This window comes from Coloeus monedula (assembly GCF_965178545.1).
Source record: "Coloeus monedula genome assembly, chromosome: 4".
NCBI classification, from domain to species: domain Eukaryota; kingdom Metazoa; phylum Chordata; class Aves; order Passeriformes; family Corvidae; genus Coloeus; species Coloeus monedula.
Genome location: NC_138784.1, coordinates 40,551,600 through 40,564,741, shown reverse-complemented (window position 1 = coordinate 40,564,741; position 13,142 = coordinate 40,551,600). Strand labels below are relative to the sequence as shown.

Sequence of the window (13,142 nt, the reverse complement as noted above, 5' to 3'; positions counted from 1 at the left end):
TGTTACCTTTTTATTGATGTACATGTAAGCTGAAGAAAATTAGAAATAAAAATATATTAATTATATATTGGCTATATATTTATATAAGTGGAGTAAATATGTGTGTAGTTGTGTGCTTGTGTACTTTTAACAAAGTTTGACAGGAAACAAAATGGAGGCAAGATCTGAGATTGGTAAATTTTTCCTTGAACAAAGGCAATTTTTTATACCAGAACAAGTTGTTTTAGAAAAAAATTTGTAAATTCATGTTTTCTTGTTATACTTCTATGTTGTTCCTCCCCAAATAGCCATTTCCTCCATTAGAAATTGGGGTAGTAGGTTTAGGATTTGTAGTAGTGTCATTGGTGCCACTCCTCAGAGAGAAGTAAATTACTGGCAAATGTGATACTGTGGTAGGATGCAAATGAGAGCCCCATTTTTACTTGTGTCAGCACAAATTTTTCCCCAGACTTCAATGAGACTGATATTTCACCATGGATCTTTATCAGGCATTCAGAACAATTAGGGCAGTTGGAGGAGGCAGATCAGGCTTTTAAAAAAGAAGTTTCAAATTACAAAAGAGAGTCTCTTATCTGTACACAAGGTATAAAAGACACAGTCCATGATTACATTAATTTTAATGGAACTTTCTGCATTGCATGCTAGTGTTCAGGACCAAATTCAGGAGGGTACCACACACAGCAGAACAGTCCCAGCTGGTGGGGTTTTTCACTGTCTCAGGCTTCAGTTTCTATTCACAAAAACAGATTTTTTTTTTTCTACAGTCTTTAGGTTCTTCTACACAATTTCTTTTCACTTTCTGTCTGGAGAGTTTGTTAGCTGTAGCATATAATGTAGCAAATGATGACTAGAACATCTTTTCCAAGGAAACAGACAAATATAAAACTGACTGGATTGTGACTCTGTTGGTATTAACCTACTCATATATATAAATATAGATATATAGATATAAACATATCCATGATAACATTGTCTCAGCATGTGCAGTCTTTGCTCTCGTTCCTTAAATAAAATCAGCACACCAGCTAGTGAACAGAAGTAAAATGCAGAGTCAAGGAGACGTAAAGAAAGGCTACTAGTTCACAGAATTATTCGTGTAGAAATCCCTCTGTATCTCTGCACAGTGGAAGAATGATTTCAGATGGCACTCGCAATTGCATTCTGTATAGGATATTGCACTACATGGGAACTGATTAAATATAATGCAACCCAAGTGATGCAATGATATATAACCTAATCTGTATTAAAGGGCATGCACTGGCATTAGTCTAGAAACATTGAGACTGTCTGGTATTCATATCATAGTTTATTAGCAAATACCGAGTCCAATATATTTATCAGAAATTTGAGTGTAATTAATTTCTCCTTAATTGTATCTGTTCTGAAATACAATTACAACACTTTCACTGTATTTTCATTTTGTAATAGTGAAGCTTGACTCCTTTCACATTGTTTATTCCCATTATATGTTTAGCTACACTGAGATCCAGAGTGTCATCTATTCTCCAACATTTTAGCACCTTGCAAGATTTGTTAAGTAACTTGTTCCAGAAAATTCCATTGTGCTAATCTTGTTATATCACAGCATGAGTATTGATCAGTGTAAACATATGCTTCTTCCCAAGGAGGCAAATACCTCCCTTTCATGTCTTTTCTTTAGTTTTGATACTACTAGATTTGGAAATACACTTCACAGATGCTTGATCAGCTTTTGCTGGACTAGATCTTACTTAAGCAGAGAAGGAAAGCAGCCACTACCCATGTTGTACTGTCACTGTCTGCTGCAGACTGAGAAGTAGCTGGGTTAGTAGTGGAAATGTGTTTTCTTTATTAAATGCCACAGTTTTTGGTCTGTAGAGAAGACTTTTTAGTGTTTGAAGTTCACCTTCCATCCCAGCAGATACAGAGGAGATGCTTGGTACGAGGTAAGGTTTGTCCTGATGCAGAAAACATCCACACAAAAAAGCTGTTTGAGTTGGCAAAGAAAAATTATTGTACTAGAAATGTAAAGGAAATAGTTGACTGTTCTCAGTCACAACTGGTATTTATTTGCTTCTTTCTGATGAATGAAGTTTTTCTTTTCAGACAATCAAAGGAAAACAACAAAAAAGTTTCTGACAATTTTTGGAGCTTTAGTTCTCTTGTCTGGGAATGTTCTTTTGACTGGATAACCACCATTTCTCAGAACTATGATACTGCAGGAGAGGTCAGAATATGTCAAAGGAGTCAACAGATGGGAAACACTCAAAGGACAACCCAGACACCTTTTTTCCTAGATCTGACCATGGGCCATGAACCTGACCTGCAGCACTACACCCTATTCCAGCAGTGAGCAGTGATTGCCAGTGGGGCTTAATGGCATGGAAAGATATTTTATAAATTGCTGCCACTTAAAGTATGGAGGCCACTTGTTTTTCTCTCAGCTGATTTATTTTACATCTTTTAGAAAGAAACTTGCAGTAGTATAAAAACTATGCCTAAGCCAAAAGTATCTTGACACCAAGCATAGCAAATAACAAATGCTGAAGGAGATGTGTGGTGGCACTTCTCTGTAAACTTTTCCAGACTCCATTTATTTGCAAGATTATTCAAAACAGTGGAATTAAAATCTAAATCTAAAATAATATAGCACAGAAAAAGGATCCTTTTTGAATACTTTTTTATTAAAGAGATGTGACACATATAAGCCTGAATGTACTTAATGAGATACCTCTAATATCAGAGATTTTTAAAATAATGTCAGAAATGCGTAAGATAAAAGTACTTTTAAAAATGGAGATTCAAAATTGTTCAAACAATAAAAGTCAACCATTTGGTTATGTAAGTGCTGTAAACAAGCAATTTCATTCCTGCTCTCAGAAATCAGTAACTAAATGCTCAGCTATAGAGACAGGTACTGTGTCCATTTTCATTTTTTCAGGGAAAATTATACTTACCCATTCAGGCTAAAATTACTATCCAAAGTACATCCAAAATTCAATAAAATACTGGGCAGCTTCCCTCAAATAATTTGGGTAATGGAAAACAAAATCCCCAAAGTGGAGGAGTGAACCCTGGTAGACACTTGATACAAACTGTATTGTCAACAAAGGGATGAATTTTCCCTTATGCCAAGGCTGAGAATAGAAACACAGTAATAGCAAAAAAATGTTGCAAAGAAGACATTAAAAATTGTCAGGAATAAATAAGCTGAATTTCCTGAGCTTTGCAGCATGCCATAAAGGACTGATGTGCTAACTTTTATCCAAGAATGTTAAAAGAATTAGACAACCATCCGAATGAATAATTTTTGCTGATTTTTACCAAGTACTACAGTGCTGGGGAATTCTAAAGGGCTGGGAAGATGCTACTATTGTGCCAGAAGTGGTTTCAGAGAGCATCTTGGGAATAGGTAGGTGCTTTTGCTGAGCTTGTTCCAGAGAAAATCATGAGAAGTGCATCATGAGAAAGAATTTAGTATGGTAAATGAAAGTCAGACAACATAATTACATCAAAAATAATTGTTGCCAGATGTCTGCCTTTTCCTGACACTGTCAGGTTGCTTGGTGAGAGAGCTACAAGGACATACTTGTGTTTTGGCATTTGTGATATACTTGATGTAGCCCTGTACTGAAATATGTAGGGCTGTACATGAAGAGCATGATCTGCTGCTGCATCAGCAGAGGAATATCATATAAGATAGTTCTAAGCACTGTAAAATTAGTGAGAGCTCTTTCCAAACTGAAAAATATGCAAAGCAGAACTTCAAGAATTACCTGAGATTGAAAAAAAGCTCATAAGGAGTAAATACAGAAGTTGTGCCTACGAAAAAGTTTAACATGTTTTAAGTGTTTGTACAAGACAATTTTAATAATTAAGAAGTTGTGATCTAAAAGGAAAAGAAGCAAAATTTTTTAAAAAGGGTTGGAATCTGAAAAAAACCCAAGAATTAAAAATCACATTTCAGTTTAACTTCAGGTAACTACCACTCGGAACAGCTCAGGGACATGGCTGTACATTTTCAAAAAATTCCAAACATTAGGCTTGCCACAAAGAGCCACAAAGATGCTCCAAAGCTGGGGAAAGTGAATGCTTAGACATTGAAACGAAACTTTAAATCTGCACAGTGTCCCAGTCATATTGCTGCCGTCCTGCATTTGCAGCCAGGTGGTGCATGCTTGGTAATTGCCACAGCCCTTCTCCAGGAGATCTTAAATACATCTGATTTTCTCAGCTAGCCCACTTTATAAAGAGTATTACAGTTCCAACAGGGGGTATTAACATGTAGTGCATTCAGCAGTTCGCATTGCCTCAACCATGAATGAAGAAGGGACAGCAGCCTGAAAAAGCACTCTCTTGAGTCTTCAGACGTGTGGGTTTAGTGCTCTGCTCTTCATCAATTTTTCCATACGACACTTACAGCAGTAACTGAAGTGAAAATCCCAATACCTGCACCTTCTTTTTTTTCCAGTAAAGTTTTGCAAACTCATTGTTTCCTGGTTCATGCCAAGCTCATGTCCAGAATTGTGTCCGGTTATGTCATTAAAGTGGCAGAGCAAAAGGGTGTTGTGGGGGTGAAGCAGTCTTTAGGTTTTCTTTTAAAAAAATATATCATAAAAACTGAAATCAGAATTAGACAGGTTCTCAGCCCCTTCTGGTTAGCGATTCACAAAAGGCATTTACTTTCAGGAACACAGTCTGTTGTGCCTAACCTACCACTTGCCTGCTTGATCCAGTAACAGCCCAGAAGTCAATGCCATTTGTGTTCAGAATGAAAGCTGAAGCTTGCAGAAGGCCCTCACGCATCTGAAAAAAGGCCCTCACATCTGAGCCTGTGAGTGCCTCATCTTGCAACAAGAGTGAACCAGGTTTGGTTTGCACATCTGCCTGCAGGAATTCAGCTGCGTGTGCCCAATTCTCAGATGCCTGGAGATCAGACTCCAGTACACTCTGCAGTGAGAGACAAGCCCAGCAGCTCTGTCTGAAGCTGATTGTCATTGCAGAGCACAATTACATTCATGTAACAGAGAGACGTAGCTCAGTGTTACGGGTTGCCTAGCTCAGCAGGGATGTCTGTACAGGAAAGAATCTTTTCCACTAACTGAAAACTCCTGAAAAGTCTTTGGAGCGAGGATCTAGATTCATCCTTTTTCTTTTTTTCTTTTTCTTTTTTTCTTTTTCTTTTTCTTTTTCTTTTTTTCTTTTTCTTTTTCTTTTTCTTTTTCTTTTTCTTTTTCTTTTTCTTTTTCTTTTTCTTTTTCTTTTTCTTCTTTTCTTTTTCTTTTTTTTTTTTTAATATGTAACCAAATTTATCTTGTTATTTTCTGTATGAAAGTGGTGACTGAAAACAAGGTGTGCACAGGACCCTGCAGTTGGCTCAGGGAAAACTCAACCCCAAAATAAGACAGCATTTAAGGGCCAGTCCATGCTGGATCTCTGGGACTCCAGTCAAAAGTACTTGGCCTTTTCCATGATCAGTATTGGCAAATCTGGTGCCTATTTCAGTGTTCTAGGTTCCTCTGCGGCAGCATGGCACCTAAGGAATTCCCTGGAACTAGTCCTGTGTTCTTTCCTAAGGGGCCAGAGGCCGAATCAAATGTCAGCTCTGTTACCACATCAGCTGGGGTATGGGCTCTGCAATTCCGATGCAATATCTTGGCTGATGGGACATGCAATTCCACTTGGCTTAACTTGTTCTGCAAAGGGGGTTACATTGTACGAATTTGCATATTTTGTCAGCTAGGAGCACACACTGTGGCCCTGCTGACTCAAAGTAACTTGTCTGGGAAGCTCTCCCTTACCAGTCAGTTTTCCAGGTAGGGTACAGGTATCACAGCAAATTCAGGCTGAGTTGCCATGTCAGAAGGCTAAATGCAAGATCAGAGTGGGTTGGGTTGGAAGGGACTTCAAAGACAATCTAATTCCAATCCCCTGCCATGGGCAGGGACACCTTCCATTAAATCAGGTTGCTTAAAGCCCCATCCAACCTGGCCTTGAGCATTTCCAGGATCATCTGGAGTTGCACTGATGGGGAACATGGAAATGCCATTATTTCATATCAAATAGATTCTTTCTTTCCTAGACACAAACCTTACAGAATGATGCAGTTGTTTTTTTGGCTTGGTTTTGGGGTTTTTGTTTGTTTGTTTGTTTGGGGGTTTTTGTTTTGGTATTTTGTTTGGTTGGGTTTTTTTGATCAGAGTAACATGCTTTACAGAGGTGTTTGGTGTACTTACCTAGGTCTGTAAAATGCCTTCAGGCAATCTGAGAGCAAGATGCAAGCCCTACAAATTTTAACAAATACACTTTCTGTCAACCTGTTCCATATCTGCTCACAGGGCAAACTATTATTCCAGCATTACAGCAGTTTTATGTGTAGTTATTTCAAAATAAACTGTAATCATCACTATGTGGATATATTTTTATATTAGTGCAAATTAATTAAATGTTCACAGACATCATACATGCACAATTCCAAAACTGCATGCCTGTAAATCCTATGATACTAATAGTTGTTGGTATGTCTGTATTTTAGTTGCTGGGATTGGTCTAACTCCTGAAAAGAATATGAAGAATTCAATGTACATTCTAAACCATAAACAGAATTTGAAGTGAAATTGAATTTTTTTCTCTACAGTCCAGCTGTCAGTGGATCAACTGTGCAGTTACAGGCTTCTCTCTTTTTTTTACTTTTGAAAAGTGTATTAATGACAAAGCTAGGCTCTTAAACTACTGCCTCTGGCATCAGTTGCTCAAACATAGCTGTGTTGCACTTTTTAGCCACCAAATTAATTCCACATGAAGAGAAAAAGTATTCACTCTTTTCCTTTTTCAAACTTTGCAGACGTCTTGCAGGAAATGGCTTGACATACATTCCTAAGGGAGCATTTGCTGGCCTTTTCAGTCTTAAAGTGCTGTAAGTAAACTGTGTGTTGTTTGATATATTTCTGATTTCCTAAAAGCTCTAGGGAACTAATTATCCAGTGAAGTTTTGATCAAGTAAATTACATATTTTGATCAGCTCATTTTGAACAATTCAATTGAAGATACATATGAACATCATTAAATCTTTGTTTTTTCACATAGAAAGTATCCTAAAAAAAGTTGGAAAACATTAATGGCTTTCTAAAAACAACTTGCTGATCAAGTAGATGTCTCTGTACAATATCAAAGGTAAAAATTGGTTCAGTTAATAGTTTCTTTATTATCTCAAAAATCCTGATTTAAGCTGAACTTTTCATGGTCACACAAAACTGGGTGGAAATTACCTTTTCCTTTTCTTGAGAGACATGGGGGAAAAAACATTATTGTATACAACACAATGTAGTTTAAAACACTGGTCACATTTCCTATCTTGTTCTTTGCAATGTAATGACTGTTACATGTATTATAAGAACATTACAAAATCATGTATTATTTGGAGTAATAAGACATTACATACAGTTACTACAATTATTAGCAGGCCACATCTCACAGTGTTTACACTAGAGGGGATCTTTGCCCATGTAAAGTTCACAGAAACTGTATTATTAGCAAGAACACCGACCTCCAATCAAGCCAGGCCTGAAGCTACTCTACAAATCTCTACTGAAAAAATACTGAGCTGGAAAAGAAGTATGAAGGGATTCCCACTCCATCTGCTTTTAAATTGGCAAGCTCTAGCTCTTGTTGGCCCAAGCAGATTTAGGCCTGCCAGAAATTATTTAATTTACAGTGTCCCATTAAATATGCCTCCTTTTGAAGGCAGCATGTACTACTTCAGAGTTATCCACATAGAATATTTATATATGTAGGAGCTGGTCCAAACAAGGATGTTAGGTAGTATGAATGAAACCATATTGAAAATATTCTTTAGGAATAGAAAGTGATTTTTCAATCTTTGCAAGCTAAATGATGTGATATTTCAGAAAAAAGTTTAGTCAAGTCATTGCTAACAACCTTTGTTTTGAGAAAATTTATTTCATTGATAAAAAATAGCAGTTTATTTATAAAGATAAAATTTTATTCAAACTAAATCATAAATGCCTCACACAGGTCAAAGTTATATTTGCCATTGTTGCATTTTCCTGAGTAAGAATTTCAAGAGTCAGTCCTCCACAGCTTTATCAGAATAGAATCACTTCAGAAGGAAAACAAAATCAGTACACGAGAATGAAAATTTCGGAATCACTGGAGGCAATTAGGAGGTTATAAGCCCTATTGAAAGCAAATCGGATTTATCCTTTTAACTTCCTTGGCTGCTTTGAAAATCCTGCTCAAAGCTGATGTCTAGCTGTTAACAAAACTAATATGCTACAGGTATTTGTTTGCTTTGAAGAGAGTGGGCTTTTGACAGGGGCAGGGGGATGGAGTATTTGTGTAACTTTCTTTGTAATCTTGAAGCACAGCCAGTACAAAGAAGGTAAGCTTGGAAGAAAATTTGCAGTAGGAAGAAATTATCTTTACTGTGTTGATTCTGGGTTTTGTGCTACTCAAAATGTAGGATGCTGCAGAATAACCAGCTACGCCAGGTTCCTACCGAAGCACTCCAGAACTTGCGCAGCCTGCAGTCTCTGTGAGTATACCTGATTAATCAATTTGCAACCTTGCACGAACAGCAATGTACAATTACCTAATAATTATCTGTTAATATCACTTTGTAATGTGCTGAATCAACTTTTTCTTTTAATTGTCTTTGAGCTGCTTTTGGAGAGAATTGTACTCTCAATTAAACATCAAAAGTGGCTGATTTCATTCCAGTAATTTCATGACACTGGCAGCTTCTGTGCAGCATTATAGACTGGTTCAGCACCTGAGAAGACACTCCTTGGCCTGCAATGCTTTCTGTCATGAACATGGTTTCTTGTTAGTACTCTTTACCAGGGAAGAGACAGAATCCCAAATTACTCCCTTCTTTTTTTTTCATTTGGTGTAATTTTTTCTTTTTAAGCAGTATGGAAAACACTAATAACTCATGAAACAAAGTGTACTAGAGGATGCTTAATTATATTCTGTGCTTCAGGCAGGCCTCTGTATTTATAGTTCTTGACTGTCCGTGCTGACTCAGTCCACAAGCTTCAGTTTTAACAGACCTCCTGCCAGAACTGCTAGACCAAGAGTGAAGATTGGCTGTTTTCGTGGTATGAATAAAATTATTTGATGTGCTTCTACCCTGTAAGAATGGTTGTACCAGGTTGTGCTAAAAGCTGACCTAGCCCAGCATCCAACCTGCAACAACAGATGCCAAAGGAAAACTAGAAGGTCCAGCTAAAAGTTTAATACTGCTTTGGTAAACTGTTCCAGCTGCCAGAGATTTGCACTCAGGGAGTCACTGAGTCTATATAGCTAAAGGGTCTTTTTCTATAAGTTTGTACAATTCCCTTTTGAGCCTGTGAAACGCTCATGATTTTTTTGTGGCAGCATGTCTGGTGATCAGCTAGCCTGTGCAGCATGGTGAGGTACCTCCTGATATTTACTTGGAACTCCTCACCACATTTGATGTACTCTGCAGCATCAGAAGAAAGTGGAAGCAGCAGTTCTGTATTCATGTACACCAGATTTATATACTGCTCTTTTATCTCCATTAGTCAATTTTTCAGATGTAGTCTGTTAGGATTGTTTCTCCTGTGGAAGCTATTCCATTCTTCTGGTCATCCTTGTCATGTTACTGAACTTTTTTTCAGTTCTCATGTGTTTGATCTGAGACAAGTGAAGGAGGGATAAGTCTTGCACAGCATGGTTAAAGTGCTTGCTCACCATGGGTTTATAGAGGGCAAAAATGGATGCTTTTTTTTTTGCTTTCCTACTAATTCAAAACTCTATTTTGTTTAATTTTTTAACCTTTACTGAATGCTGAGCTGTTATTTTCATACTTACTGCAATGGCAGGACCTCTTTCTAGCATGTTAGTAGCTACTCAAGAACTTGTCCTGTAAAGTTTGAATTGCCTTTTCCCTAAGTACCTCTCTTGACACTGATCTATACTGAACTTCATCGGCCGTGTTCTTGTTCAGGCAATTTGGTGTCAGGAGTTTCTTCTGCTGCACTTGCAGTTCATATTTGAAACTACAAAGACATTTTTGCTGTCTAAACACATGATGCAGTAAATTGAGTTAGTTTCTGAATTATCCACAAAATTGTATTGTCACATGATACAAAAAATTACTAAATTTTCTGAAGGATCTACTGATTTTGAATCTGCAGCATAAAATATCTAGACGGTTGAAAACAGAGAAGCAGTTCTTTGGTCAGAGATGTCAAAATGTCAGCTGACTCTTCTCTATGCTTTAGTTGCCCACCTTATATTGTCACAGAATTACTCTCAGATAAAATTATTTTCCCAAAACGTTACAAGATCCAAATAGGGAATCCAAGCCAGAAGTTCAAATAGCTTTCACAAGAAATGTTGCTACAGTGTGCACTGATCACCAACATCACAGGTAAAAGTCTAACAATGACAAGGATAGAATGAGCATCTGTACCGATCTGGTTGGAGTTAAGGTGTGTTGGTTGAAAAACGTGGTATGTTGAATATACTGTTCCTTTTTGTGTAGGTAAAGAAGTTCCACCAGAAGGTTAACATCTTTTGCATACATTTTGTTCAGCCGCAATCTGAAGACCAAAATTAATGAAATTCATTTATTTTCAGAAAAATCATGTCATCTGTGTATAACTTAGCACTACACAGACACACATTATACTGTAATAGCTCCCATGTTCTTATGTCTGTCTTGAACTACATTTACCTCCTTAATATACAAAGCATTTGTTAAGGTTTCTAAAGGTGAAGCAGCCCTAAGAATTAATTATCTTATAATTGTTATTTGGTCAGTGCCTTTTTTCTTTATTGACCAGACACAGACAGAAATATCTCAGCCATATGCTTTTGAGGTTACAGTTCTTTCCTTTGATCTTTGAAAAAGTCATGAGAAAATGCTGATCTAGTGACTATATTAGATTTTCTTTCTACTAAACAAATAAAAAAAATCTTGCTGAGATCACATCACTCTATACACATTCTGGACCAAAACATGATAAGCCAAGCCAACAAGAGTTCCTTTGTTGGTCTGAAAGAGATTGTTGAATTTTCAGTACAGTTTCTAAACAAAATGACAGTCTCACTCCGGCTTTGTTGCAAATATTTTTTTTCCTTGGGTGAAGAAGTTGAAGAAGTAAACCAGAGTTTGTGCAGTCCATGTAAAGGACTGAATTAAAACAGAGGGAGAATAGGAATGGTCAGTAGAAATCTTTAGACAGCTGTCTAGCAGACCCAAGATGGAATGATATGGGTTTGTACTATCACCTGATCACTGGTAAAAGAGACCTCTTTGAGAAAAAGAAAACTATTATTCTTTTGTTTGCTTAAAAGGGGTTGTGCCTGTCAGATAAAGGTGTGCACAGATTCAGTTTCTTGTTTCGTATAGTCTAGGAATTTTCTGTTCACAAGGTTGTTTTGCATTGGTTTCTGATTTACAATAGGAATTATTTCTTGAAGCCTTTGAAATAGCAGGAGTCTTTTCAAGAGTGTAATTAAGCGGTTAAAAGCCTTCTCAAAAGCAGTTTCTATAAGATAACAACTTCTTCTATTTATTATGTTTAGGTCTGCAGGTGGCATGATTTCTCAAAGCCTCATTAACCCTTTGCTTTAGGTTAGCATATATGTGGGGGAAAAAAAGCTGGTGACAGGACTCAGATCTCTGTCTTTTGTGGTTTTACTCAAGAAAGGCAGTCATGCAAAGGAGCAAACCATAGCAGCTGCCTTGATACCTTAATCAATGTGAAGAGGATTATGTTAAAATTGTTTTTATAGAAGTATCCATATCTAATTGTGCATGCGTACACAATATATACATACGCACACTCTTAATATTCCATGTTCACTCATAATGCAAATTCCTCACAAATTTTTGCATCCAGGGTATTTCTGGATGATATGCTCTTGCTATTATCTCGTTCCAGGCTAAAAAATTACAGTAAAGCTGTCAGTATTAATAGAACCGTTAATTGATGTTAAATGGACTGTGGTACAGAGAACAAGAACTGATGTATTGCAGGAACAAGCAACAATTTATTCCACTTTATTGTCCAAGTTGTATTATTGCCAGTATGCAGAATGGTATGATAAGTTTGAGTGACAAATATTCATAAATTTCTTAAGGCTTTACCTACCTCTAGAACAAATCAGTCTTCTTCAGACAGCAGATATTACTCAATAATTACTATAAAATGAGAAATAGGCACAAAAGTTAACCAAAACCATGTAAGATTTGTGAATTTCACCTTTGACAGGAAAAATCTGAGAAAACTTTAACAAATGAATGACAATTTTTTTCTGTCACTGAAGCAAAAAAAATAAGATTGAACAATGTTAAAATATTCTACAATTTTATAAAAGTCTTTGTAGTTTAATAGTCAAAACCAGGAATGTGCTGCTTTGATTAATAAATGCATTCAGCTACCAGAGCTTGGACAATGTTTGCATAGGACTCAAGTTCCCTTGGTGGCAGGAGGAGTAAGGAAGTTACCGGCACATGTTGATTTTGAGATGTGGTTTTGAGCAGAAGGGTGTCTGTATTATTGTGTAGGCTATAATTTTCCTCTGAAATCTAGTGTGAGCACAAATTATCCAGATTACTAGTCCTAACAATTCAAATTGATTGAAAGGGAGGAACACACAGTCTCTGATGTGTCACAACTCAGTACTTGGCAGCAGGGTTCAAAGAGTCACTCGAATGCTCTCATCCCTATTAGTCACCTTAAGCAAATGTATTTCTTTACAATAGGCTATAAGTAGGAAATCTCTGGATTTTGTGTTTCCCACATCACCAATATCTCCATTCTGTGTTTAAATCAAAAAAACTTTTAGTGATTTTTAATATATATGTATAGTTCAAAAACTTTTTATGTATGAATATTGATTTGTTTTTCAAGTGTCACCTTTAATGAGCAGCTTATTTTCTGTCAAACTTTTTTCATTTAATGCATGTATTTGTTTAAATAGGTATCTTTGTTTCTCTAGTGTAATCATCTTGTTTTTAATTACACCCCTTATACACCAGAATTGACATATAATTTCAGTATTTTTGAAGAATCAGGGATAGGTCAAAAACTGGCAATGACATATCAGTAATATTTTTACTTTTTTCCTGAACATATTAATATATATATTAAATTACTAGCCACTGA

General features: G+C 36.6%; 1 protein-coding gene across 1 annotated transcript in view; it reads left to right on the top strand.

The window, feature by feature from the left end:
* Positions 1 to 13,142, top strand: part of LGR5 (leucine rich repeat containing G protein-coupled receptor 5) — a gene marked incomplete at both ends in the record, with an annotated part of 87,113 nt that overhangs the window by 44,392 nt on the left and 29,579 nt on the right. Inside the window, 2 exons of the mRNA XM_082279751.1 lie at positions 6,824 to 6,895; positions 8,462 to 8,533. Of these exons, the coding sequence (XP_082135877.1) occupies positions 6,824 to 6,895; positions 8,462 to 8,533 (144 nt within the window). The remainder of the gene's footprint in view (positions 1 to 6,823; positions 6,896 to 8,461; positions 8,534 to 13,142) is intronic.